Raw genomic sequence first — 27,453 nt, forward strand, 5'->3', positions numbered from 1 at the left:
CAAATTCTTATGCTAATGTGAATATGTGTGCTGGTGTTGAGAGCTCTTCTCCTTCCACCAATCACTGTAATTGTAATCACTTTCTATCAGGTTCATCACTACCACACTGCATATGGAGAACGAGACTCTAGGATGACATGGGAGGTGATTTTGATTTGCTGTGAATCAATTGCTGATGTGCATAAACAATAAAATGTTAATGAAAGTGTTTTGACATTTTCACTATTGTGCCAGATGAATGGTCCACTTCCAGAGTGGATCAGCTTTGATTCAAAATGAGTCAAATGTCTGTAAACGGCTTTATCTGTCCTTTTTGCTGATGATCACATTTGCTTTTTATCAGTACAAAATATAATTTGCATATACATACTGTTACATATACATAAGTACATATGCTGTTTCACTATTTATGTTTTTAATGGGATGTGAAAAAATAATGATGTTTATGTGCTTAATGAGCTGAACAGTTTAAAGTCAGGATGTTTTGAATTGTTCAAGAAAATGTGAATGGCGGAGGTAAAATTAATTTGGGAATTTTACTGTACTGTGTGGATTTTGCGGAATATGGGATTAATTGAAATATGTAAACTGTTCCCAAGACGCTCTATATGACCGTTTGAAGTTGGAATGACTTGTATGAGTGGGCCGAGGTAACTACTGTCAACGCATGGGAGTTTTACTGTTAAAAAAAAAAAAGGATTCGGGAAATAGAAATAGTTCCCAAGATGTTCAGTTTGAAAGATTTGAATAATGGTGAAATGAGCAAGGAGTAGGCTGAAAGTTGGCTTGATAATAATAATAATAATAATAATAATAATAGTAATAATAATAATAATAATGTTTTTGGGTACAGGGGAAAAAATTGTGTAATTTTAGCTCAGTATTACGCAATATTTGGGGTCGTCAAAGCGGAAGTGATTACCAATTTCTGACAGCGAAGAGACTACTTCCGCCTACTTCCGTCCACTTCTCTGGGTACAAGCTAGCTAACGATGCTTTCGCAAGGAAACAGACAAACAGACGATGTGGAGCAAGATGCGACCCCGACTGGCGTGGATATGGATGTTTCGGTTCTGCTGCTTGGAGCGGGGATGACGGCCGCGTTACACCCACTGTTTTATGTGAAGTTGCTCATACAGGTATCGTTAGCCAACGGAGCTATGCTAACGAGTCAATCACGTGATCCGCCTGGCTCAGCTGTTCAGCTGTTTTTTATTCAAATGGCACCACCTCACTTTTAACCTTATAAAACGTGATTTTTCAATACTAAAATCGATCGAGGGACAAGAACTGCCCCCATTCAAGAACAGTGTGAGCTTTATGACGTGCTTTCCATTCATTTAGTGTACAGAATTGTATATGAATAATCAAATACTGTATTTTATTCCTATAAGTTATAAGCAATTTTGATACTAATTGGTAGGATTAGTTGTTTTTAGTAACTGCTCCTATTCTTTTTGAACATGGAAACTGTGCCGAATCATATAAATATATGTACATATGCTAATACTGGCATCAAATTACCCCAAGTATAAAGAATCATAGACATGCAGTGGAGATGTGCTGATACAGATATTGATACAGATTATTTTTTTTTGGACTATTCTATCGATTAATCAAATAATGGGATATAATTTTATTTGCATTTGGGCTATGCACATATGAGGTCAATACATCAGTCAGACCAATGTGCATGTGATCCAAAAGAGTATAAATTTCTGTTTCTGAATAGTGTGACTGTAACATACAACTATCGTCTGTATTGTTTCTTTTCAGGTAGGACATGAACCTCTTCCGCCAACCGTGGGCACTACTATGTTCGGAAGAAGAGTTCTATACCTGCCTGGCTTCTTCTCTTATGGTGAGTGGAATGACGTATCTTCACTTTGTGTCAGTGAAAGAAAATATTAACGTGCATTGCACTCAAAGTGTTATCTAGTTTAAAAAACACTATTACTATGTGAAATAACCAATAAATGAAGTTAGTTTTGAAGTCAAATAATTGATGAAGTAAGTAAGTTACTTTTTCAAGGTACTGTAGCCATTTGATGTATGTAAAATTCACAGCAGCGTGCCATATATGTCGTGTTTGCAGCGCAGCACATTGTTAAGGTGGATGGAAAGAGGGGACTCTTTCGTGGTCTGTCACCACGTATTGCTTCCATTGCCATCGCCACTGTAATCAGGACCAAAGCTAAAAAGGTCAAAGAGAACCCGAATCACCTCATTTTGTTTGAGCAACCCATGGAATATGCCCGCTTATGTGTGCGTGCATGCATGTTGTCTTCTTATTCTTCTCCTTGAGCAGACGGAGCTTGAACCCAACAAGGAGAACAAGCAAACCCCGCTTAGGAAAGTCATGAAGGAGGTAAGGCGGAAAAGAGTTCGTAAAATGGTGAAAACCAAAGAAAGAAATGCTCATTTTGGTTTGCCGCAAATGGTATCTTTGCTTGGCACTGCTTGTTTGAACGTTTGCCCAACGTTTGGTCTCTTCCTGCTCGGTGTAGACCTCTCACGAGATGTTCATCCAGTGCTTGTCCAGAATAGCCACGCATCCGTTTCACGGTAAGACGTACAAATGAGTTCCTATCCTATTTGAATGTGTTTTTTGTGAAATGACGTGCATGACTTATGTGAAGACTCTCCTTTCCTTTGACAGTTATGTCAGTGCGTTGTATGGCCCAGTTTGTTGGCAGAGAAGTCAAATACAGGTAGGACTTGGATAATGTCCATCTTGTGAAATTTCCTTCTGCACAGTTGTCACTTGGAATCACATGTGACTAGTAGCAATATTGAGGAAAACAAATCACACTTGGATTATATTTCAAGATCATCTGTCCCTTGGAGGAAACTACTAATAGTAGGCAATTGAAAGCCGTTAATGTGAATTTTCTGTTGTGTCGACAGTGGAATTCTCAGTAGTATCGGCAGGATTTTTCAAGAAGAAGGAGTCGCTGGATTCTACGTGTAAGACATCTTTGGTAGATTACACCGCGAGGATGCGTTTAGTGAACGGCGTGAATTTGACCGCTGTGTGGTTTGTTGTGTCTGCAGTGGTTTAATGCCTCATGTGCTGGGCGAGGTCCTCCTCTTGTGGTGTTGCAATCTGCTGGCGCACTTTATTAACACCTACGCCGTTGACGACAGTGTAAGTTTATTCTCTTTGCGTGCGCTAAAGAGTCATCACTCGGGATTGGCTTTCACGGAAACGACAAATCAACGTCGAGTGTGTTTTTATCACCGCTCGCCAAATGATCCTAAAGTGAGGCTGAGAGCCACACGGGACAGTTTGTCGCTGTTTTGTAGCATCAAGAGTGGAGGGTGTCATCTTTTAGTAGTGTGTGCTGGGTTTTATAGTACCCGTGTGATCGGTGATACATAATGGCCTATAAATGATTCAGACACATTACAGACCCATTTTGTACACACACCGCATGAAAATACAGAATTCCTCTTTTAAAAGATTCTATCGTCAGTATATTTCTTACGTAAAAAAAAAAAAAAAAGCACATGCACTATTCCCATTCGTTGTGGTTGTGTTTCTCCAGTTAAACCAGGCCTCGGCGGTGAGAAGTTACACAAAGTTTGTGATGGGTGTAAGTTGAACGATGCTACACTCCACATCGTGTTTGCCCTGTGACGCAAAGTCAACAAGTGGTGATCTTCTTTCTACCTCTAGTTCACAGTGAGCATGCTGACATATCCGTTTATGCTGGTGGCTGACATTATGGCGGTCAACAATTGTGGGTGAGTCACTCGTGAAAACAAAAGACAGCAAAACATGAATACGGAATTATGTGCATTGGCTGTATTTGTGCTGATTTTTTTATTGTCTGGCCAAATTTCAATTTGATGCCAATATATAACCCAAATTGCGCATAAACAACTGCACAAGTCGTGACAACATGGAATTAAGCAATGATGCAGTCAATATAACAAGTCTGCGCACCCCTTTGTATTCCAATATTCCAAATGTAATTTTATTCCAATAGTTGTAATAGTTCTAATAGTTTTTATTTTGTATTGAGTTCTTTTAGGATTATCATCTTTTAAATTGAGTCAGTTTCACTTTTTGTACTGGGTTGATTCTTTTTTTTAGTTTTATCCCCCCCACTGAAAATGCTACATTTTAGTTTAGTGTTTATTAGTCTCATTAGTTTTTATCAGTTTAAAAAAACATCTTGGAAAGTGTTGTGTGGTAAACATTCACCCAAATTATTATTATTCAATCATTCATCTTTTTTTAAACAACCATTCACAAAGGATGTATAACAGTTGGCAGACTTTTGAAGTACAAGGTTAAATGTAAGGCACAAGGTACTTTTTAAATCCAGCGTGAAATGAATGAAAGTACTGTATGTTATTTTTTTGTTGTCAGTTTGACTGCAGGTCTTCCTCCGCACTCGCCCATCTTCATGTCCTGGCTGCACTGCTGGAATTACCTCAGCCGCAGGGTATTTATTCTGTTATTGTCATCTTTCCATACTGAGTCGCTTGCATTTGAAATCAAGTTCCTTGTGTTCAGGGACTCCTGTTCAGAGGATCCAGCTTCTTCTCTCGCCGCGTGCCAGTCACCTCCATCTGCGAGTGATGTCATCATCGCCATTATCATCATCACCATGAATTGGACCGTCATTATTGTAAATATTCTAAGTGATGTTCAAAATGTTTGCTGGTTTTAAAATTATGAAATGTCACCAAGAATAGAATAGGATAAAAAATGAAAATAAAAAAATTTATTGATACTTTGTTTTTTTCTTTTGAAGGGACGGTGGACGAATGGCTGGCACATAAGTCGCAGTTCTGAGCTCAGAGTTTGCATGTTGTCCCTGTGCTTTCCTGGGTTTTCTCCAGGTATTCCAGCTTCCTCCCACATTCCCAAAACATACTACATGCTAGTAAGAATAAGCAGGAGTCATACACAGTGGATAGATGGTTGTTTCTGTTTTTTTACTTTTTTTATTTTTAATATATATGTTCACGAGCCTCTTGTTCATGTGTCAATTTCAACTCGTTTAGTAAGACAGGCGTCCTTTGAGTCCATCTGATTCAATTTGGTAAAATGCTTAAGCGCTTAAATGCTACCTCCACAGTCCTCAGGAAGCAAAAAACTGTCCCTCGAGAACCACCCCCATTTTCCATATTTTGTAGAAGAACAAATATAAAATGTGATCATTTACCTGAGTGACTTTGAACAAAATGTGCTGAGCATATTGAACTATTTGCCTGGTCTAACAACAGGATTTTCAGAAAGAAAAAAAAATCTTCCTGTTGCTAACTGTAACTCTTAATTCATAAATATTAATAAAGAAATCCCTGTATTACTGTTATTTTAATATGTACCAGAGAAGGAAAATAAGAGCAGATTCAGAATCAGCGCCTCCCCCCCCAAAGAAATCTAGAAAACTTCACTTGCATCTCCATCCATCCATCCATCCATCCATCCATCTTCTTCCGCTTATCTGGGGTCGGGTCGCGGGGGCAGCAGCTTCAGGAGGGACTCCCAGACTTCCCTCTCCCCAGCCACTTCATCCAGCTCATCCCAGGGGATCCCAAGGCGTTCCCAGGCCAGCTGAGAGACATAGTCTCTCCAGCGCGTCCTGGGTCGTCCCCGGGGTCTCCTACCGGTGGGACATGCCCGGAACACCTCCCCAGGGAGGCGTCCAGGAGGCATCCTGATGAGATGCCCGAGCCACCTCATCTGGCTCCTCTCAACGTGGAGGAGTAGCGACTCTACTCCGAGCCTCTCCCGGATGACCGAGCTTCTCACCCTATCTCTAAGGGAGAGCCCGGACATCCTGCGGAGAAAACTCATTTCGGCCGCTTGTATCCGGGATCTCGTTCTTTCAGTCACGACCCATAGCTCGTGACCATAGGTGAGTGTAGGAGCGTAAATCGACCGGTAAATTGAGAGTTTTGCCTTTTGGCTCAGCTCTCTCTTTACCACGACGGACCGGTACAGAGTCCGCATTACTGCCGACGCTGCACCGATCCGCCTGTTGATCTCGCGCTCCATTTGCACTCTGATTTTTTTTAAAAAATGTAAAGATTTATTGACCAGTGTCGTTATTTGTGCATCATGTGATGGGGTTAGGATTTGAAAGGGTTGTGTGAGATTGTTTAATGTTCTGATCAAATGCCACACTTTGCCAAAATAAAGGTGTAGTTTTGACAGTTGATTCAGGAATGAAATAAAGAGCTCCTGACCAAAAGTCAAAGTTTCTATTCCTCTTTGTTTCACTTTTTTTTCTCACAAACGTAGAAAATGTAGAACTTGAACAATTCATTGGTTCATTCAGTGAAGACCTCTGTCAAGGTTAAAGTGTTGAAACTTTAAATAACATGTTTTGTGCACATTCAAATTTCGAGTTAAGTTCTACACTGTGTGTAATATATTCAATAAAAATGCACCTAGAGTCCTCGGCTGTTGTTTTTAGTTGCAATGAACAATGTAGTACCCATCCATTCATTCATTTTCATCACGTCCTTTGCTATTTGAGGTTGCGGCCAGGGGGTGCTGGAGAAAACATCCTGAACTGAACTGGTCGCCAATTACAGGGCACATGTTGAAATGAACAACCATACGTACACACATGCACATCGTGGCTGAGCGGGGATTGATCCCACACTGCCGGCACACAAGTCAGGCGAGTGTACCCCTACACCATCAGCCATTACAAAGTAGTAATAATATGCATATACTGTACAGACTCAAATTCCTTTAGTCCAGACACCCATCTTATTTTTAATTTGATATGTTAAATAAGCTAATCATTACAACCCTATTGTTGTCGTTTCCTTTCCACTGGCCTAAGCGTAACCCAATCTGCGCAAACACGACACACTGATAAGTAGTATGCATAAATCTCGATTCTATTGGATCTTGGATTGATCTGCACAGATCAATCCCTGCTGTGATGCACCACTGTCATCTAGTGGTAATGGGTAGAAGAGTCCTACACACTAAAAATAAAATATTGAAAGGTGCTGGTGCAGCCTGCTCAGTTTGTATATTGCCTTTGGTGACATTTTAAACATTCTAAATTACTAAAATAAGGTTTTAAACTAGAATGAGGGTTTCAAAGTAGGGTTTCAAATTCAAATTAGTACTTCAAACTAGGGTTAGGGGCGAGTGGTTAGATGATATATTTGTTTTACCTTTAAAGCAGGGGTGTCGACCTCCAGTCCTCGAGGGGCCGCGTTCCAATATGTTTTCCAAGTTACCCTCGTTAAACACACCTGCGTGAAAAGTTTTTGGTCATTTCACGTTCTGCAGGAGCTAAAACTTTTCACGCAGGTGCACTTAACGAGGGAATCTTGGAAAACATGTTGGAACGCGGCCCCTAGGACTAGAGCTTGACACCTGTGACCTTTGACCATGATATTTCCCTAATGAAGTGGCCTGTTACTAGGTACACTTGAAAATGGCGGTGTACCTAATGGAGTGTCTGTGTGATTCCCTCGTTAAGTGCACCTGCGTGAAAAGTTTTAGCTCCTGCGGAACGTGAAATGAGCTAAAACTTTTCACGCAGGTGCGCTTAACGAGGGTCACTTAGAAAACATGTTGGAACGCGGCCCCGACTAGAGCTTGACACCTGTGACCTTTGACCATGATATTTCCCTAATGAAGTGGCCTGTTATTAGGTACACTTGAAAATGGCGGTGTACCTAATGGAGTGTCTGTGTGATTCCCTCGTTAAGTGCACCTGCGTGAAAAGTTTTAGCTCCTGCGGAACGTGAAATGAGCTAAAACTTTTCACGCAGGTGCGCTTAACGAGGGTCACTTAGAAAACATGTTGGAACGCGGCCCCGACTAGAGCTTGACACCTGTGACCTTTGACCATGATATTTCCCTAATAAAGTGGCCTGTTATTAGGTACACTTGAAAATGGCGGTGTACCTAATGGAGTGTCCGAATGACATCACAGATCAAACAGCCAATCAGGAGGTGGGGGTGAGGGTGGGTGTGGCACTTTTCACTTTCACTTAAGCTTAAAGCCTTACTTTGCATGGTCATTTTTTAAGAAAAAAGTCCTTACTATACATGGTCTTTTTTTTTTTTACCTTTAAAGCCTTACTTTACGTGGTCAATTTTTAAGAAACAAAATCCTAACTCTATGGTCATTTTTAAAGTAAAAAAGTCTTACTAAATTAAAGTCAAGGTTTCAAACTAGGATTTGGGTCTTGGGTCAATATAATCCCACATAGTGCAGAATCATCTCACATTTTTATTTTTTTCATTCAACAATTCAGCCTTCTGACTGAATTTCTCAAGAAATTTCAAATGTGTGGTTTATTATGCTATAGTATTTGTTTATTTTTTAGGGGAGGGATTTTTAAAAAATATATATTTTTAGTATTATCTAAAAATATGTTGGGGTACGGTATTAAAATATTACATAACTTATGTTTCATCTTCATTAAACCAAATCTGTGTGCCGTCATTGTCAACAGCTGGAATTAATGTAGTTAAGAAAACAAGATGGCCAAGTGCAGAATAATTCATTGTTGCATAGCAAAGGAAAACAACTCCAAACAGCACAAAGTGGTTTAAATAATAATTATAATGTACATCCACCTTCCCAAATCCCCTCCCTCACAATTCAAGATGACAACAAAAGCAAACATACACAAGAGCATCTTTTGGAGCAACACACAGATCTTTTCACACCAACATGGACTCTATTGCTTTGAAGGAGACTAAGCAGTTACTCAAGTAACAGATGACATCCTTAAAAAACAAAAAAAAACAAAAAAAGTACCCTGCCAAAAGGAAAAAGTCCACAGAAAGCTTTTCTAAAATACAATGTGCTCATTGTCTTCATCATATATTACAGGCAACAACAACCCTTCACATAATTAGATATGGAAGCCTTTTGTTCTCATAAAAATAGATTAAATGTCACATGGATGATGTAAAAAGGCAATATGAAGATACAGTCAGAAAATACTTTGCAATGCTAAAAAGTCAAACAAGCAAGCTGTGGGTTCTGAAATGTGTGATGTCATCGGACTCAATGTCACAGCTCCATATAGCATCATTTGTATACGTTGGACCGAACCCGTCTCGTGCGAGCGTAGCTCAAACAATTGTAATTTCCCGTGGTCAAATTTATTATATAGTCGATCAAACATTTTAAAGACAAGCTCATGTTAAGTCTAACTTGTATGTAGACACCAATTTCAATGACTTGGGTGTGATCAAATCCAATTCCTTCTATAGTTAATTCTTGTACATTCAAACAATCAGCATTTGGAATTATGTCATAAATAAACCTTAAGACTTACAGTACATTCATTTTAGAAGACAGCATATTGGATGTTGTGGACATTGGAGCGGTTTAGCCCTCTAATTACAGATCAAGACTGAACATGATGCATATGCACATGCGGGCGGGCCGAGAGCGCGTTTAAAAATAAACCACTGGGCGAGGACTCCACTTTCAACCAAATGTACAAAACAGAATCGGATTTGTTGAGTTTAGACAAGAAAACTCCAAAAAGGGGAAGTACAGAAGATTCTCGGATTAGCTTCCATAGGAATGGTTTTCATTTCACCAGTAACTTGTTTTGTTTAGTGTAGCCCCCTTCCAAAAGGTCATCACAGAAGGTGCTATCATAGTGGACTAAATACGTAACATGTTAAATTCCCTCTTGTCATCATCAAGTAAATGTTGTAGAAAACGACCATTTGCAGTTATTACATGAGGGGGGGGGGGGGTTCTTGACGCAGTCTTTGGTTGGACACCATTCAACGCTCGCAGCCAACACATATTTGGACAAAATCCCTGAAGAGAGCACTCGACGCCTGTCAAGTGTCTACTAAATGTGTACAAGCGGTGAGAAATAAAGAGCCTGCTGGTTGGAAAGAGGAAGAACGGCGCTGGCTTTGAAAGAAGGGAGGGAATGTGATGTAGCTGGTATTCTAGTTCAACGCAAACATTCCACTGCTATGTCCACTGGCGTAAAAGTCAAAAGAAGACAATAGAAGAAAATCCTTTAACAGCAGCAAGGCGGCCTTGGAAGCATCAGACAAAGTCAAGACGGAGAGAAATGAAGGCAGCGGTTTCTATGGTGCAGAGCGATCGACGGAAGCCCTTTTCCAAACAAATTCCTCGTCTCGTTCCCGGTCCGGGACAAGGACTTGTTGGTGAGGCATCTTCATCTCTTGGTGGACTTCATGTAGGATGGGATGGCTCCTCGGGCGGTGAGGCCTTCAAAGCGCTTGTAGGTGTAATTGATGAACACCCAGTCCTTATTCTTCAGGCCGGCGTCCGAATGGTTGGACACCTGAGTGGCTGCGGGGAGACACAATCTTAACGTCAGGTGTCTCCACTTTCTGACGACATAAAGGCGGCAAGAAGAGAGTCCCTAAAATGCCCCCGGCAATTGTGGTTTGTTTGAAATGGACTAAATGTAAGAATGCAGTCATACCAGTTGGTGTGAGGATGTCCGAATCGGGGAATTCGTCAAAGTTGGAGGTGTCGTCGATGCTCTTGATCTCAATGGGGATGGCGGCAGGCCTTTCTCTGCAAATTGTCAAGTTCATTTGATGTCATCTCAGAAATTAAATGTGCAGTGTGCAACTACACTGTGCGTATTCAACCCAATCATAACACAGTTGTGCATCTTGGCTCATTCCTGTGTGGTTTCTTTGTCCCCAAACGTCTTTAAATAGCAAAAACATGCTGCTGGGTGTGTACAGTGAGCCACCAAAGGGGGCGTGGTCAGCCACATTGCTGCCACATTCTAATCTTGACAAAGACAAAACGCACTCACTTGGTTTGCTTCACTGAGTCGGTAATGTCAAACTACAACAGTGCGTTTACTTTGTTAACCAACCAAATCTGACCTTTTCGGCACACCTTTTAGCTGACGCCCGTAACATAATGGGTCGCAAAGTACTGCTCAAATCTGAAATAAAAAAACAGTCACACACCTGATATGGTCATAGTCCACACCCTCAAAGAATGGATTCGACTTGATTTCCTCCACACCCGCCGCACCAATTCTGTGCTCCTCTTCGCAGCAGAACCTGTAAAACAAAATCAACAACAATGACACTTATGTTCGTCATAGCACTTAATAGTCTGAATGCGGTCCTACCTGAGGATGAGGTCTTTGGCCTTTTCCGAAATAGGCACTTCTGGAGGAAAGGTGAGCGTCTCTCGCCAGTTCATCACTTTCCTGTACGTCTCCTGAGGTGTCTCCGAGCAGAATGGTGGATAACCTGGACAAAGAATAGACCGCACCATCAACATGCAACAATTGGTACTCCATCTGACCTGGTGGCCACCGCAGCCCTTACCTATTAGCATCTCATACATGATGACCCCCAAGCTCCACCAGTCACAGAGCTTATTGTATCCATTTTGCATAAAAACCTCAGGAGCAATGTAGTCTGGCGTCCCCACAGTGGAGAAGGCCTGAAAACAAAAAATGACGTCATTGGCTGGAGTTCTTCCTCAATTCGGTTCCAGTGTACAAGCTAACATCACTTATGCAGCTGTTTAGTGCAATTTACATTCATTGTACTAAATAGTGAGTCACGCTGGTGTGTGGTGTGCATGCAGAGTAAATGTGCTTCCTTGTTCATACCAACTGCCTCCTGTTCCTCTTCCAGGTCTCTGCTTTCCTCTTGGAGTTCATGTTCTGAAATGCTGTGAAGGGAAAATCTGTCAGTTTTACAAGGCTTTCCAAAATGGAAGCGCTACAATTATTGCATGTAAAAATGGTTTCCAATTCCTTAAACACAAGACCAACCGTGGCTTGACCTACATAAAGTCAAATGATGTTACTGATAAGGGAAGAGATTGCCTGACTTTGCTTACTGAGGTCACTGGGTAAGCTGTGGTTCAGGTTCTTGTAGAAATCTGTACGATGTGCTCTCTTCAGGCCCGTGCACAGTCCAAAGTCGGACAGCTTCACGTGACCCTGAAAGAAAAAAGAAAAGCGTGTAAGAAACTTCCTTTTAGTTATGTTAGGGCTGGCCACATGACTTTGAACACCATAGCGTGTAACAACAATCATTCTTCTGAACGTGGGTTAGAATAGGCCAATTGTTTGGTAACTTACCCTTGAGTCCAGCAAGAGGTTGTCTGGCTTGATGTCTCTGTGGATGAAGCCCAGCTGATGGATGGAGTCGATGGCCAGAACTGTCTCTGCGATGTAGAACTGAGTGGCTTCTTCTGTCAGAGTGTCCTTTTTCATCAGGAGGGTCATCATGTCTCCTGAAAGGGGAACGAGCAACACTCTTACTTTCATCACATTCATTTATGATTTTCTGCAACACTCATACATACCTCCGGGCAGGAACTCCATGATGAGATAGAGGTTCATCTTATCCTGGAAGCTGTAGAACATCTTGACCACCCACAGGCTGTCTGCCTCCACCAGGATGTCCCGCTCAGCACGTATGTGACCCACCTCACATAATCAAACCGACCGTTAAATCAAAGAGCACGGGATAAGGAGCAGCGTTGCCTCACCGGCGGCACCGTAACCTCACCTGTTCTTTCTCCAGCATGTCAGCTTTGCGAAGGATCTTCATGGCGTAGACGTGGCCCGTGTCCTTCTTCTGCACCAGACGAACCTGCAAAAAAGCGAGACATGCCGGTCGCTATGTAATGTAGTTCTACAATGGCACGCAGGATTCAGTGCTGGTGAGAGGTGTTACCTCTCCAAATGCTCCACGGCCGATCACTTTCAGGGACTCAAAGTCTTCCAAACCTAGTCGGGTACGCTTCAAACGAAGAAAGTCGGTCTCTTTTCTTGCATGCTCAGTGCGCCGACGGCTTTTCTGCAGACACCACGTTGTCATTATTAGACAGACAACCGATAATGTGGCTTTTTCTGATTACTTCCAACTTTCCAAGTCAAACAATTCAAATCAGATAATCCCTCACTTCTTCATCAGCCAAGCCTTCTTGATCCATCACTTTCTCCAGTTTCTTCTGCCTGAGCAACAATTAAGAGATTTTAGTCTAGAATATTTGATGCAGAAATGAAAGTGACAGTTTAACCGTTAACTGCCATTACCTCATTTCTCTCTCCTCGTGCTGAGCAATGAGGTTGCTGTAGAAATTCTCCAGAGTCACCTTGGCCATGGTGACACGTTCCTTGGTGTGGTTACTCATAGAGGAGCATGAACTCTGGCCCGTCATTGCCATGCTTTACCTAAAACACGTGGAAGGTGATTTTCAGCCGCTGATGTGAACGACAAAGCCCAAACTCGTTCAATTCCTACCGCAGTGAGTTTGAGAAAAGTCAAGACCAGAATATCATAAAAAGAGGAAGGAAAGCGTGCGGCATTGTGACAGCAGAGTTATGAAGAAAAACAAAATAGGGAAATGTGCAAGAACAAGGTGGAGTCACCCCGTACACGTAGTTATATGGTCCCCTCCAAAAGTATTGGAATGGCTTTTCTTTTGTTTTATACTGAATATCTTCAGATTACAAGACGACTACGAGACAAACATTCGGAAGTCCAGCTTTGATTTCATGGTATTTACGTTACGTGTTGGACAGAGCACATTTGGGTTGAAGCCACAAATGATTTTTGAAAACTTTTGGTCACTTGAAAAGTGGGTGGGTTGACTTACATTGTGTGCAAATTAGCTATTTTTTATTCCAGGTTTACAGTTGAAACATTTAAATTATATCCTAATCTCAAACAGTCCATGAATGTGACTGTAAGACAAAACTTAAAAAACAAATGCTAATTTATTTTGACATTCAGTTTGCTTTACGTGAAGATTAAATTAACACAGAAGTCATTTTGCATCCTGTGTATAACTGGACCACTAGAATAAGTCTAGTAAGAAACATTGCCAGACATTAATGACTAAATATGACGCAAATAAGTTTATGTCATATAAACAGAGATGTGCGTGGGATGACATTACATTTGGGATAGTCACGCATGACTAAAACAAGACGACCGAAATAAAGAGCAGCAATACGTCGACACGTAGCGTCAACTCGGAGTGTGTAGGTGGCTTGTGACACCAGCAAACAAACGATCACCTTATAAGCGATCGTATATTTGAATCAACTGAGTGCCTTGAAGCAACCGTTCCAGAGACAAATGGAACCTGTTAGCCTTAGCTTCTTTCAAAGTTCCAGACTGAGTCAAGTTTTGAAGAGTAACGCACGACAGTCCATCAAATACAGTTCAGACATTTTATATCGTACTCAGATTTACTGCTCGTTCGGCGACGGAGCATCTGCTTCAAAAGTTTGGGAAACTCTTCATTTCTATGGTTTAAAAAAAAAAGCCCAAAAAAAACACCTTGATGGCAGTTAGTTGGCTAACCCTCGTTAGCCACCTATTGGCTAAACTAGATCCGAGACGTTTGTCGGACGGAGACACTTTAATAGAGTTTTGACGTATAATCAAAACGCGAACGTATTCGTCTTTGATCAAAAGTTGAAAGGTTGTTCTTTGAAAGTCTTTTACCTTTAGCGAAGGTGTTGTGGTTGCCGCTTCTTCCTCTACTGAACAGCGCCCAATGAAACACGCATAACGTGAAGTCAATGGGACACCTAGCGGTCATACTTTGAAATTGCTTCACAGCCTTAAAACATGCGTTTCCTCTTTGGACGTCATTTCACTCCTCCAGCATGCTATCAATTTGAGATGAATTAAGATTTAGATTTATATTAAATTTCCAATTTATGGCCCAGATTTCAGATTTAGTATTTAAAATACCAGAGCTGTTGAGCGCTGCCTTAAATTCCACCTTGTTGTCCCTCACCAGCACAGAAATCAATATCAATGAAATACATTTCAAATCATTTTGTTTTATCTCCGTCATGCAGTATTTAATATTATTTATCCTTTGAAATTGTGTCTCGCAACACACAGACAACTCTGTGACAATTATTTTTAGTCATCTAGACTAGGAAGAAAAAAAAAAGTGAGTCACACGATTAAGCAGAAAAGACATCATCGATGTCATTTAAGTACACTTAAATGCTTGAGACCCTTAGGAACTCCGGGATTCTACTCCTGCATGCCATGAGAATTATTTTTTCCATCTGCCAATTATTGTTTCTAAAACGCTACATACAGCAGGAGTGTCAAACTCATTTACTCATTGCACAAACTCAACAAAATGATGGATAGCTAGTTTTGAAATCAAAAGTCAAATTGTTCAAGTTACTGTAAAAAGGGTAATGCAAAAATTCTTGTACAAATTCAACATTATTATTTATTACACATGACAATGTGAACATTTGGTACACCTTTTAGCAAGTTATCATGGAAGTTGACACACAGCATTTGCTTTTGTGGGCCACATAAAAGGTTGTGGCCAGCCAGATCTTGCCCCCGGGCCTTGGGTTTGACACCTGTGACATACAGTATTCCATCTTGTACACTATGAAGAAACAAGACATTGAACAAGTGGTGAGGCAGATCATGTGAGAAATCAGCATCTGAGCATCCCAGACCCACACAGAGGCAAAGGTGATGGGAGTGAAAAAGGAGCAAGTATCATTTGCACGTCTTGTCAACAATGCATCATTGTCAGCCACATCCTGTGCATGTGGGATTTGTTTCTCACATGTGTGGGTTGTGTGCCTCGAAGCAGCATTTCTCTTGGTTCTCACGCTTGATGCTTCTGTTGAATCGTGCATGTGCGCTTTCGTGTTTCTGTAAAGATGTTTCTTAGCTTTCCAATCTGAGCACCTGCTTGCCTTCATTTTGATATCATCTGGATAAGGTTAGCTTGATGAACCTCTCGTGTCACATGTGGCTAACATCTAACTTGCTGGTTGAGCCTGGGGGACATCTGGTGCTTTGTCATGTCATAAAAATTTTGATTCTGAAGAAAAAATACTTGTCAACAAAGTAAACAACAAAAGGCAAATGAAATGAAACATTCAGGGTTGATTTTCAATAGACCAACTTTAAAAACGGTCTTTATTTGATTGAAATGATTTCCTGCTCACCAGCAATTGACTGTAAACCAGTGTTTTGACAAAGTAGCAGCAATACAGTATGCAAAAACAAAAAATTAACAAAAAAATGACAAATAAAAACAGTGCAATGTACTCCATTATATACACGCAATGCGACAAACTAGTGTTTCTTGCTCTTTTCCTTTTTCCTCTTCTCCTGGTATTCCACAATCTTTTTGTGAAATATTCCTAGAGGTGGAAAAAAAAAAAAATCACAAACTTTAATACACAGGAAGAGTTTTTCACAACCAGGAAATGCACATTGACTGGATTAATATATTATCATCCCAAGTTTCTTAGCTGCTTTGTGGACGCTACAAGTTACTGGATAAGGTAAACGGGAGAGTGCAGCAAACCTTGTGAAGAGCCTCACCCTGCTGTGGTCCAGTCTGTTGTTGCTCCACCTCCTGGATGAACAGATCAAACATCTGAGTCTGGATGAACTTCTTCACAAAGTGCCGTGTGGTCTTTGAGTCAATGGCTTTGTAAAAGCTCCTTTTCTCAAATACACTCTGCCCTCCCGTGTGACTGCATTTCACGTAGGACATATAATGACCGACTGTTTTCACAAAGAACAGCAAGAAGGCCTCGGACACCACACGGTTCAGATCTTCTGTTGCTGAAACAGAAGACAGCAATGTGATGATGAATGAATGATGAATTATATTTAATAGTGCCGTTGACCTACATGAGCCTTTTTTCCTCTGACTGAGCGCCTCTCGGATTTCACTTTGCAGCTTGGGCGGAAGAATAGAGTGCTCATCACCAATCTGCAACAGGGGAATTATAGAGCTTTTTAATTTTGTTTGATGAAATTGAGACCAAAAAAAAGACAATTGTATCTTACAGAAACAATGAAGGTTTCTTTTCTGTTCTCTGATAAATCCACTATCAGTAGCTGTGGGGAGAAAAAGGTCAAAAAACATTTGTTTTGGATCAGAAGAAGCAAATTGAAAATATCTTGCTCTAACTTACGTCGCTTTGGTCAGTGACAAGGTCAAGGAGGCGTTTCTGTACTCCCAGCAGGTATGGCGTGGGTGCCATCACAACATCGATTAGGATCTCCGGAACTATGGAGATAAAGGTGTGCTGCCAGGTAAAAGGATAAAGGAGGGCTGCCACTGCATGAATGACCTGGGATAACGTGCTGACGGGGAAAAGCGATGAGAAAGATATGTTATCAACCCACAATGTTAGGAAAAATTATGTTGTATCTATTTATAATTTGAATTCAAACTTTTATAATATTTTGTGAGTGGCTTTCATGAATGTGTGGGGCTGTTCCTCATGTTTCCCCACAAGCCTTTTTCAGATGAACAACTAGCAAAACTAGTTTTTCTGGTTTGTCTGTGATACAAACAAACTATTCTGTCATGAATCAGTTCAAAAATAAAACGTAGCTAAAATGAGGGAGTCGCTCTATGAATGACAATGCATCAGCATTGGAATCACATTTTTCAAACTACATTTATTAGCTCACCATCACATATTTGCCTTGGGAGACCATCCAGTTCTATTTTCAACAGCGCTAAGCAGTTGTGGTCAGGAATGCTAATAAATAACTGTAATTTGACATCTGTATCATTTGTCATAAAAGAAAAAAAAGAAAACACCCAATTTGAAAAGATAATATTTTTGCACAAAACATATTTGTATTAAAGCGCTATCTACACACTGGTAGAGTAACCATTACAAAGTTATATAATTTAGCTCATTAGCATTTCTTACAATTTAGGGCAGCTTTGGCTTTTTTCAATTTTATACAAAAGACTCAAGAAGAAACATTTGAATGCTATTCTATTGGGGTTATAGTTTCTATTTTATAATCAATTCAATGACAGACTAAATATATAGAAACAATGTAGGAAATTAGACTGTTTTGTTTGAGCAACAAAGAAAAGAAGTAAGTTGTCATTCTGTTTACACGTAATAATAATAAGAAAATTAATGGATGGTGGATTGAGAAAAGTGCAATACTGGACATTTTAGGTTACCCTCTGATGCCACACAATCTCAATTCTCCAAGATCAGTAACAAAAAAAATGGGTGTTTAATTCAAAATCACTTGAACACTGACAAATGAGTACAAGGTGAGTGCGCGTTACCCCAACTCCTCCGCAATGAAAACGATCCGTCTCTCAAGGACTGCGGCCGCAAACACCAGCAGCACCTCCTCATCTGTAAGGCAGCTGAACAGCACTTCAAAGTTGACGTGTTCCAGCCAGGAGTCCAGCGGCCGCGTCAGTTTTATAATCTGAGAAGATTAACACTGTCACTAACACGGCTTGACACGGGTCAGCAACCAGTTGGCATTTCGATGACTTTCTATCATCATACCGCGGCCGTGTGATGATAGAAAGAAGGTTTACTATGACCGTGTTTATTCTTAGGACAGTTGCGGGTTAATTCTCTATTCTGATCATGTGATCAACACATAGGAGATGCATACTTGAGTTTGTGAAGGTCTGCCACCCCTCGGTGCTACTGCAGTAATTATAGCGCAGACATTGGCAAGCATCACTGAATAGCTGAAGTGAGTGAGAGCTGTTGAAACATGGTACTTGGCTTCATGTTCCGAGGTGTAAGTTGAGCAATGTAGGACAGGTTGAGACACAAGTCCAAAAACAAACACAACCACCTTCATGGAAGAGTACGCTCAAGTCACTACAACAGCTTGGCCTCTCCTTTGGTGTCAAAGTATTTGGTGACATGTTTCTCTAGCCACCATAAATGTGAACTTTAAGATGCACGACTCAATTGATAATACATGAAAGCATTGGGCAAAGTAAAAAATAAACAATTGAGAAAAAGTGATCGCACAAGTGTGCAGCCTCTTCCTTGAGCCAGTCACGTTCAAATATTGAAATTGGAGTCGCTACATCCTTGTCAGAATTTGAAAGTGCCTCCAGCATTTGGGGTTCATCGGAGGCATTTTAGTAAAATGGCAGGTCAGTGCTGACTCCCATTTGACACAAGTTTAAAATGTGACAGGGAAATTCTGAACATTGCCACATCACAAGTCAGAAGAGGACGTGAACATTTGTGCAACCACATTATTTCAGTCCTTTAATGTTACTTCCCCTCTTGTACAGATTTGTTTTTTTAATTGAGTTGGACAGGGTGTAAATCACATTCACGGTGGGAAAGCTTTTAATCAGTTTCAATTATTAAAAAAAACAAACAAACAAACAAACAAAAAATATATATGTGTGTGTGTGTGTAACATTATATTCACTGTTTGAATTGATTTTTAATATCAAGACAATATTCAAAGTCCACCGATTTCTGATAACTGCTAAGCGGAGGCGTGGCATTGCTCTGACCTCAGTGCCCGACTCAGGAATGAAGCTTTTAATCTCCACAGTGTTTCCTGGAGCTGGGAATGGAGCCTCCCGCAATTTCTGCATGAATGGGTAAATCATAGCCATGGAGATCTGCCGTCTCTTCTCCACCTCATCAAAAATCTGGTCATAAAGAAAAAGAGAAGTCAGGAGGCAAAGTAGATATTGGGCACACAGATACTGGACGTGACTTGACATTTGATTATGAGTTCCGTGCAGAAGTGATACTTGCAACGGAACACGGGGGTATATTTGGAATACGCATTCGTTTCAATCACCTCTGAGAACAGGCCAAAGCAAGCTAAGCTGCTGATGATGCAGTACGCCTCAGGCGGGCGAGCCCCCTTCCCACCAGGCTGCAGGTTGGACAGTTTAGTGCTTAGGAGACATTACCACTATTTCCCGTTCACACGGTCGACAAGCTAACCAGTAGACGCCTGCAGTATCCGTTTCTTCGGCTGCCGTCAATTTCCGTTAAGACGAAGGAGAAGGTCTCACTGCAAATAAACATGACGATGACTGAAAGAGTTAAATGTTGGCAAATGATTGTCAGAACTGTTTGTACCTGTGATATTCGGTCAAAGGGGCCCATTTGATACCCTCTGGGAAGCAGAAGAGCGTGATGGCCTTGAGTGTTCGCTCTTCTTCCTCCTTTTGAAATTTGGCCATTCCATCCCGCTGCACGAACGCACATGCACAAAAGCACACACACAATTGCATTGAGTGTGGCCGTCTTCCAATGGGGACTCTGGATTAGGAGTAGAGAGACAGAGCCCCACCATATCCAGCCGTCTGTTTTGTTTCTTTCCGAAACGCATTTTATAGATAAGGGAACCTTCGTATTGATTTGCTCATGCTGTTGTTTTGATAAAGTCCTATAAATTCATGTCACTAGTCAACACTTCTTCCCATTACATTTTGAATATGAAACATGGAAAACAATGTGTCCCATTGTTTACCCCCTCACCAATGTTGTCATGTTCAAAATAAACATCCTAATCCAATGTAGTACATGTATATGCAATGATGTGATGATCATCAACCTTAGGGAACTGGTAGGAGATCTGAGGTTCATAGCAGTTGCCATCCTTGCTCTTCTTGAGGCTGACCACCACCAGGTACTCGAAAAAGTACTGCCCACTGACGAAACGTCGTTGCCTGGTTGCTTTGTCTTCTCCTATCAGGCCTGGTGGCTCTGGGGGATCTTGATCTTTCACCCCTTCAAAAACATGTCACAAAATGGCACCGTTCTTGAATTGGGCTGAGCCATTACCATTCAGGCATAATTAGATCTATTGAAAATGTGAGTTCATCAAATATAATGTCAAACTTACGATCTCTTTTGCCTTTGCGGAAAGAAGACCACATGGCACTTAGCCTCTTGAGTGCTTTTGGTCGTCCACTCCCATCGTCCCTTGGGAGGGTGCCTGTTAGGAAAGTCATCGATGTTTAATCCGGTAGTGAAATATTTACACATCGGTATGAGTATATTCTCAAGTGCTATTTGGTTTTCAGTGGCCACACTGCTTTTGATAATAATAATACTAATGAATTCTAAAATTAAAACTTCAATTAAACAAACAAGCAAAACCACATGAATCCTATTATTACGTTTGAGATTAAGCGCATTTACACTTTTGGCTCACATTCAAGATGTTTCAATGATTCGTGTTTGGATGAATGATTGACAGCAACATCTGAGATCAAGCTGCTTTTGGGCTGTGCACCTAGAAAACACACAAAGATGAGTTTATAGATTTTAAAATGAGCTCTTCAGACCCTTAATTGTCAAGCCACAGCAATGCATCAAATGAAATCATGAGGACGAAACACATTAGAGGACATTCTTAGACTCTCAACAGATTAACGAGACTCAACAGAACTGTGGTTCTGCCGACAGTCTCCATAACGCTGAGCCAAAAAGTAGTAGAACACAGATAAACTGTTACAGTTCATTCTGAGAGGTTAATGGCATAAAAGCACGGGAACCTTCTCCAAGCTTTGTTTTGTTTGAGAGCACTTTGACAAGATTCATTGAGGTCAGCAGCAGGAGGTGATTCATTTCGTAACGTGACAATGAATACATTACTCCTGAGCAGAATAATACCTTTACTGCCTGGCTTACTCGAGAGATTTGTGGTGACTCGATGAAAGAAGCCTCTCTCGAGCTGTTTTGGGCCTTTCAATATATTTTCTTTTCTGGCTAAAGGCACTTAAAACACATATAGTAAGAGTGCAGTAAATTAAAGTAGCAATTTCCAGCATTGTTAATTGGCTCATGTTCACATGATTTGCATTCTAGCCTTGCACATTCGCTTAACTGATGGGATTTTATTACTGTATGTTTTTTTTTTAGTTATGGCAACGTAGTACTTCACTAGTCGGTCCTAATAATTCTTAGAGCGTGCTACGGCGCTGGCAGGCTGCTGAAACATTTGTTTACTTCAGACTTCAGGGAAAGAATTTTCATACTTGCACATCTCGTAGGATTACAAAACAAGCTCCAAAGAGCTCTTGCAAAGTCCTACTTTAAATGGCAAAAAATGGCCAATGTTATTTTAACCCAAAATTAGCCCGAAAAAAAGCATTGAGGTTAATAAATAAAAAACAACATTTTGCTGTGATTGAACTTGACAGTCAACTACACTACAGGAAAAACCAGTTAGGTCGCCCCCCCACCCCTCAAGGGTCGAATACTTAAAATCCTCCATGAAGCACTGGAAAAGTAAAGTCATATGCGGCAACCTGAGCCTGAACTACAAAAACAAGTTGAACATTAGAAAGATATCCCAGCAAGTTCCAGTCGTACACAACTGCTTATTGTTGACAGTAAGCTGATTCAATGTTTGATGAACCTTTTTGATGAACCTGTTTACATAAAGAGGGTGGTGAAGGCAAAACATGACTCATTGCATGAAAAACCGGCATCATTGTCCGAAGGATATTCCCACACAAATTCCCAATGCATCAAGTATTTCTCATCTGAAATAATTGGGTTATATTTATTAGCAAAAAAAAAAAAAGTCTTGTTAAACAGCCCAGAGGCTCCTGAACAAGTCACAACAGCATGATGTCGATTCAAAGCTAAAGGGAATGGCACGGTCATGGGAAAATCTGTCGTGAAGAGGCCAAAGTCCACTTGTATGGCATTATCTCATTATTGGTTAACTTTAGAATCAATGCAAATATCAAAACAACAATTGCAGCTTTTTGTAATTGTGCTTCATCACAGTTCTTATTCTATGTCAACAACCACATTCATTCCACGGTTTAGATGGAGTCAGACAGGAAGGATTTCACCAAATGAATAAAAAGCAACATTCAAGAACTAAGCAAATAACAAAGGTTCAAGCCTAACTCACTCAGTTCAAGGCAGCAATGTTAGTGAAAAATCAAAAAAACTTGTGATGTGGAAGTGCAGTAAAAACCTAAAAAGGAACTTAAATTTTCACATGAAGTGCTGCATGATGACATTAAAATATCTGTCAACCAACACGTGTTGCTTTTCACAGTTCAATGATTTCAACTAAGACTACAACTGCGTGTCTGATTTCTAAACTCACTTTCTGATCCTGAAATAATAAACGATGGGTCATAAACAAAGTGACAAGGCAAAGTTTTCATTGCAAAAGAGTTGAGCAGTTACTGTGTCCAATCATTTTGCTCTGATGTCACACCTTTCCTGCGAATTTTTGCATTAGGGCTTTTCTAGTAAAATGACATCATAAAACTTGAAGTTGCTAAAAAAAAAAAAAAATCGTGATGCGCAACATGAGGGGTTGATAATCGTGATCTCGATATTATCGTGATATTTAACAGTTACCTTGCGTCTTTCCAAACACATCTTTTTTCCGCCACAACCTAATACATTTGTGTACGCAGCAACATTAATTGGATATTCATATGTATGTATTGTCTGCTTTTTCGCGTAAAAGTGTTATTGCTGCAGATATTGATCTGAATTCTGACGTCATCGACTTACTCTGGGGGCCCGATTGACAGAGATTCGGGTTGCGCCGCCATTTGGAACGGAACTAGGTCGTAAAGCGAAGACCAATATGTCTTGCACTTTGTTGATTTACGGTTTTTGGCTCGATAATACTCCTACTTCGTGGTATAAAGCGGTACGCTGCTCAGTATCTGTCAAAACCCGTCTAGCTAAGACACCTGACGGCAACAAATATTCCGTTCAGCTTTTTTGTCGATGCGATCAGCTCCATTTCTTGAACTTTTAACAGTGCCAAATAAAAGCAGGTACATTATATCGACAGTATCACTTACTCCATCTGTTTCTGAAGTCACTCAGGCGGCGTCCTGCACGTCTTCTCTTTACCGTTTCACTCATCGTTGCCTTACTCCTTTACGCCAACTTCTGAGTTGTATTTGGCAGGAAATAGACTAAACCAACAGAGGCATCGCATATTCTCCATTCCGGTTCACGTCAAATCCACCACCATCATCTTTATGAGCTGCGCGTCTCGCTGTCCGCACCTCGTGTTGCACGCTACCTAAGCAGTGCTGCCTTCACGTTCCATCTGCTGCTGTGGGATTTCTCATTGTCTGCTACCAAACGACCTTCACCACATCTGTTGTTTGAAAATGTATGCATCGCTCAAGTTGCTTATTTTGAGGGGAGTTCTGACAGCTAAACACTGAAGTGAGAGATGCTTCATCAGCACCGGAGTGGTGAAGCATTGACTGGACTTAACTAATGTCTACTCTCTATTCCTTTATTTGAGAAATAATTTTTCTAAACTTTGTGGACGAGTACACGAAGTAAAAAAAACATAATAATAAATAGAAAAAGTTAAAGTCATGGTTGAGATCTTGATTAGTTTCAGTCTTGCTTTCTTATAAGTGGAAAGCACACTATAAAATGGTCATTGGGATTTTCGGAAGATTTCTGAATGGCTGGTCCATTTCACAATTATGATTAGTTATGTTTGCTGCTTGTTTATAAAATGTTGAACAGTTGTTTTTGGATAGTTGGGCCTTTTCACAACCATTATTTGAATTTTTGTCTAAAATGGCACTAGAGGATTTTGGTTTATTCATTTGGACCTGAATGCTGTGCAGATGTGATGTATCTCTGTGGAAAACACGTTTTGTGATAAAAATTAATGTCAGCTATTTAATTTTGAGAGCTGCATTCAATACTTCATCCTGCTTGCTGTCTTTATGAAGCTCTTATAATTTTGAGTTATAGAAAGAAGATAATAATGACCTTTACCTCTTCGTGAGAACTCTCTATTTGATGAAAAGGACCATGCACCCCTTTCTTGTGAAACTGCATCTTCTTCGATATTGGTGTTCCTTTCTGCAGAAAGAGTTACCATCAGACAAAAGCAGATTTTGTAGATGTCCTTCAGCTTGGTGTTCAATGACTTTAACGGTCAGCGGTTTCTCACAAGCTCACTTTTAATGCTTAAAGATGACGAGCTGAAGCTTCTCCTCCTCCAGTTGCGGGGCAGCGTCAGCCCTGTGCCCTGCACGACCAAGAAACAAAATAAAACTTAATTGTCATTACTTCATTTTGTCATGTTCTCTGAATTAGTGCCACCACTGAGGAATAGTAAGCAATAACAAAAGGGACCTAATGTTTTGTTGGTTGTGGGGGCAACTGGAGCTTCTGCTGAAAACCAACACGGAGAACATGCAAATGTCACGGGTGTTAATTGTGGATATGGCACCGTGCCAAAAAGAGCTTGTTGTATTACACTTGTCTTCAGGATCGTAGCTTCGCTGGGGTCGAACTTTGGGTGGGAGTTGCCCCAAACGACCATACACAGTCACAATTTAGTCTTCAATGAACCCAACATGCAAGTTTCTGAAAGCGGAGAGCATACTGTACAAACTCAATGCTATAAATTAATTTTATTCCCTTTAAATGAACTGTCCCCCAAGGAGGACACAATATTCCATCAGATAGTTATGTTTTTCTACACACCACACATCCACTGAAACAATGATTATTTGAAAAGACTACAAATGAACTGTAAAGCAACTTGTTTTTTTCTTTCGCAACATCTGACCCTCTTTTGTTCCTCCATACAGGAAATTTCAAAGGTTCAAATATTAACATCAAATTACTTCAATGGTAAATGTTGCCCCATAAGAGACTGAGTTTCAAACAAGTGCGACACAATTAAACTATACTATCCAAATAGCAAAATATATAAAGAGATAAATCTTACCTGCTGTGTGCGTGAAGTGTCCATGTTTGAGCTGCTCAGAAAGCGTACTCATCAAGCGTCATCCACTTGTACGTGCTCTTTCATTGTTCTTTTCCCACATGATGCGAGCAATGCTGTGTCTGCTATTAAGCACACGCATAATGCGGAAGTGCACTTGTCCAACTATTGTCAGGCTTTGACACTTGCTGGGATTTCCTCTTTCACTAAGGTGAAAGTGCAACGATATCCCGGTGCGGCTGTTTTCTGAAACTAGCCTGATAATATTTCTTCAGAGGTCACTCCATTTGAGATTTCTTTTTTTTAATTATTATAGTTGGACTCTGACACTTGAAAAACAAAGCGGCGAGTCTGTTAAGGCAGGGCCAGTCCGGGGAGAACAAATATTGTTGCCCAACTGGTTTAACTGACTGAGATGGCATCATGAAGTGGCCACATTCAAGTACGGTACATTCAAGGTCTTTATCGAACATGCTTGGGCACACCTGTAGAGGTACAAGAGAAAAAACTGCTCTCATACAAATATGTCAGAGAGATGATCAAGCACAAATGGAATTGGGATGATTTGTGAGGGTCACAATGTGAGTCATGTGACACATGACCCCCCACATGAGCTGAAGAAGAACTCCGTGTTCTGCACTGCACGTGATCAGACAAATAGCAAGGCTGGGAAGGTTTGTGCATAGTGGATTAAGCTGAAGGGAAGTCCCTACTGTACAAGTATTGCAAGACAGAGACACTATTAAAAAGGGCGGGGCTGGGGGTTATTGCGCAACATTTTCTTGTGGACTATCAGTGCTTATGTTTCCTCTAAAAATAACACTCTAGTGGGCCAGTGGAGACAGGGGAAAAGACAAGACATTTTGGTAAATAAAGAGGAATGTGACTATTTATTCTTCCTGTCAATTGCCACTCTGCAACCCTAAACTTTCTGCTTATGCTTGTAAAATTTTAAGCTAAAGGCAACTGTGGCCCAAGAAAAATAAAACATCTGGAGCTCTGTATGCCAATAGATGGCAACAACCAAATGATTGAAAACATTTTCAATTAAAAAAAGACGGGGATAAAACACAATCGCCGAATCTGTACTTATATTTTTTAGAATAAAATAATAAAATGTACGTCTTGCTATGTTGATATGTACTCAATGCAAATAAAGTGGATTGTTGTTGCATTTCAGTTTCATCCACCACAGGGCAGCAAAGAGCTGTTTTTAAAAATTCAAACAAATGTTTTTCTTTCAATCCACGCTTCCACCCATCCTACGTTGTGGACAGGCCTTTTTTCGACACAAAGCGAGGCCCACATAAGCATGCTTAGGTGAGTTTGACCTCTGACCTCATCATCATCAAACATAGTTGCAATGAAGGCTCCGTTGTCTGACGCTCAGTCTGTTCAATCATACAGCAACGTGGACGGACCTATTGAGTAAAGTCATCTAAGAGGGAGCCACATCATCTGGACATCTGAGATACAGTAACTTGCATCTAATCACAAAGTCCTTGCCCGCATGTTCAATTTATCTGTGACGTACACAATGTGGTTGTGATTAGACAAATAATGAAATAACGTCACATACACGTAAAAAAAAAACCCAAAAAACTGCCTCCCTGTTCTGAGGTCGTTCATATGTGAGTTTTCTCTGGGGATACTCAGAAAAAACAACAGTTGGTTCAACAAAATTGTATTTTGATAAAACTGAGCTATTATTATTATTATTAGGGTGTTAGGACGTTGCATCTCATGCTCCCATGCTATACGTATATTGGAACCTGTTTAGCATTAAGCATGATGAAATTACAAAAAGAAAAACGAGTTTTCCTTTAAGGGTTAAAATGCAAATTTCAGTCTGAAATGATTGACAAGTTTGTTTTAGCAAAAGTAAAGAGTCAGTGAAATAAAATGAACACAGTGCCATTATCGATTCATAGAGAGGATCTCTTTTTGGTGCCATTTCA

General features: G+C 40.6%; 3 protein-coding genes across 9 annotated transcripts; 1 reads left to right on the top strand and 2 right to left on the bottom strand.

The window, feature by feature from the left end:
* Nucleotides 1-936: 936 nt before the first annotated feature.
* LOC119133906 (mitochondrial carrier homolog 1-like) lies at nucleotides 937-5,104 on the top strand. 2 transcript variants are annotated; one of them, XM_037270140.1, is made up of 13 exons: nucleotides 937-1,139; nucleotides 1,777-1,861; nucleotides 2,096-2,202; nucleotides 2,306-2,368; nucleotides 2,508-2,565; nucleotides 2,660-2,711; nucleotides 2,908-2,967; nucleotides 3,055-3,148; nucleotides 3,549-3,596; nucleotides 3,680-3,747; nucleotides 4,379-4,454; nucleotides 4,526-4,640; nucleotides 4,767-5,104. In XM_037270140.1, exons 1-12 carry the CDS (start codon nucleotides 993-995, stop codon nucleotides 4,589-4,591), a joined length of 924 nt encoding a protein of 307 aa, XP_037126035.1. In that variant the 5' UTR covers nucleotides 937-992; the 3' UTR covers nucleotides 4,592-4,640; nucleotides 4,767-5,104. The 2 variants fall into 2 exon arrangements, with proteins under 2 accessions (XP_037126035.1, XP_037126046.1); XM_037270151.1 differs by having other exon boundaries at nucleotides 2,309-2,368.
* Nucleotides 5,105-8,486: 3,382 nt separating this feature from the next.
* Nucleotides 8,487-14,550, bottom strand: stk38a (serine/threonine kinase 38a). Of its 4 annotated transcripts, none has more exons than XM_037270110.1 (14): nucleotides 14,459-14,550; nucleotides 13,039-13,176; nucleotides 12,906-12,957; nucleotides 12,677-12,799; nucleotides 12,509-12,592; nucleotides 12,303-12,426; nucleotides 12,076-12,230; nucleotides 11,832-11,934; nucleotides 11,599-11,660; nucleotides 11,309-11,426; nucleotides 11,107-11,230; nucleotides 10,940-11,035; nucleotides 10,435-10,529; nucleotides 8,487-10,298 (listed from the first exon to the last, which is right to left on the bottom strand). In XM_037270110.1, exons 2-14 carry the CDS (start codon nucleotides 13,167-13,169, stop codon nucleotides 10,162-10,164), a joined length of 1,404 nt encoding a protein of 467 aa, XP_037126005.1. In that variant the 5' UTR covers nucleotides 13,170-13,176; nucleotides 14,459-14,550; the 3' UTR covers nucleotides 8,487-10,161. The 4 variants fall into 4 exon arrangements, with proteins under 4 accessions (XP_037126005.1, XP_037125984.1, XP_037125995.1 ...); XM_037270089.1 differs by having other exon boundaries at nucleotides 11,823-11,934; XM_037270100.1 differs by lacking the exon at nucleotides 14,459-14,550 and adding an exon at nucleotides 14,194-14,215 and having other exon boundaries at nucleotides 11,823-11,934.
* Nucleotides 14,551-15,891: 1,341 nt separating this feature from the next.
* Nucleotides 15,892-25,793, bottom strand: dennd2da (DENN/MADD domain containing 2Da). 3 transcript variants are annotated; one of them, XM_037280020.1, is made up of 16 exons: nucleotides 25,499-25,779; nucleotides 24,721-24,790; nucleotides 24,535-24,621; nucleotides 20,951-21,031; nucleotides 20,639-20,731; nucleotides 20,348-20,523; nucleotides 19,870-19,982; nucleotides 19,732-19,801; nucleotides 19,583-19,660; nucleotides 19,287-19,427; nucleotides 18,069-18,217; nucleotides 16,939-17,110; nucleotides 16,811-16,861; nucleotides 16,652-16,733; nucleotides 16,337-16,582; nucleotides 15,892-16,152 (listed from the first exon to the last, which is right to left on the bottom strand). In XM_037280020.1, exons 1-16 carry the CDS (start codon nucleotides 25,520-25,522, stop codon nucleotides 16,085-16,087), a joined length of 1,701 nt encoding a protein of 566 aa, XP_037135915.1. In that variant the 5' UTR covers nucleotides 25,523-25,779; the 3' UTR covers nucleotides 15,892-16,084. The 3 variants fall into 3 exon arrangements, with proteins under 3 accessions (XP_037135915.1, XP_037135907.1, XP_037135919.1); XM_037280012.1 differs by having other exon boundaries at nucleotides 16,337-16,733; nucleotides 25,499-25,793; XM_037280024.1 differs by lacking the exons at nucleotides 24,535-24,621; nucleotides 24,721-24,790; nucleotides 25,499-25,779 and adding an exon at nucleotides 23,586-23,840 and having other exon boundaries at nucleotides 16,337-16,733.
* Nucleotides 25,794-27,453: the final 1,660 nt, after the last annotated feature.

Source organism: Syngnathus acus, chromosome 2, assembly GCF_901709675.1.
Source record: "Syngnathus acus chromosome 2, fSynAcu1.2, whole genome shotgun sequence".
Lineage (NCBI taxonomy): Eukaryota > Metazoa > Chordata > Actinopteri > Syngnathiformes > Syngnathidae > Syngnathus > Syngnathus acus.

Excerpts from the sequence above, each read along its gene's own strand:
- dennd2da (XM_037280012.1), bottom strand. The coding sequence starts at position 25,522 with ATGGACACTTCACGCACACAGCAG. Across the intron at positions 20,524-20,638 it reads CCGCAAAGGCAAAAGAGATC|GGGTGAAAGATCAAGATCCC; the intron begins GTAAGTTTGACA and ends ATGTTTTTGAAG. Across the intron at positions 18,218-19,286 it reads TTCCTGAGTCGGGCACTGAG|ATTATAAAACTGACGCGGCC; the intron begins GTCAGAGCAATG and ends TAATCTTCTCAG.
- stk38a (XM_037270089.1), bottom strand. The coding sequence starts at position 13,169 with ATGGCAATGACGGGCCAGAGTTCATGCTCCTCTATGAGTAACCACACC. Across the intron at positions 12,958-13,038 it reads CACGAGGAGAGAGAAATGAG|GCAGAAGAAACTGGAGAAAG; the intron begins GTAATGGCAGTT and ends ATTGTTGCTCAG. Across the intron at positions 11,661-11,822 it reads CAGTGACCTCAGTAAGCAAA|CATTTCAGAACATGAACTCC; the intron begins GTCAGGCAATCT and ends TTCCCTTCACAG.
- LOC119133906 (XM_037270140.1), top strand. The coding sequence starts at position 993 with ATGCTTTCGCAAGGAAACAGACAAACAGACGATGTGGAGCAAGATGCG. Across the intron at positions 1,140-1,776 it reads ATGTGAAGTTGCTCATACAG|GTAGGACATGAACCTCTTCC; the intron begins GTATCGTTAGCC and ends GTTTCTTTTCAG. Across the intron at positions 1,862-2,095 it reads GCCTGGCTTCTTCTCTTATG|CGCAGCACATTGTTAAGGTG; the intron begins GTGAGTGGAATG and ends TCGTGTTTGCAG.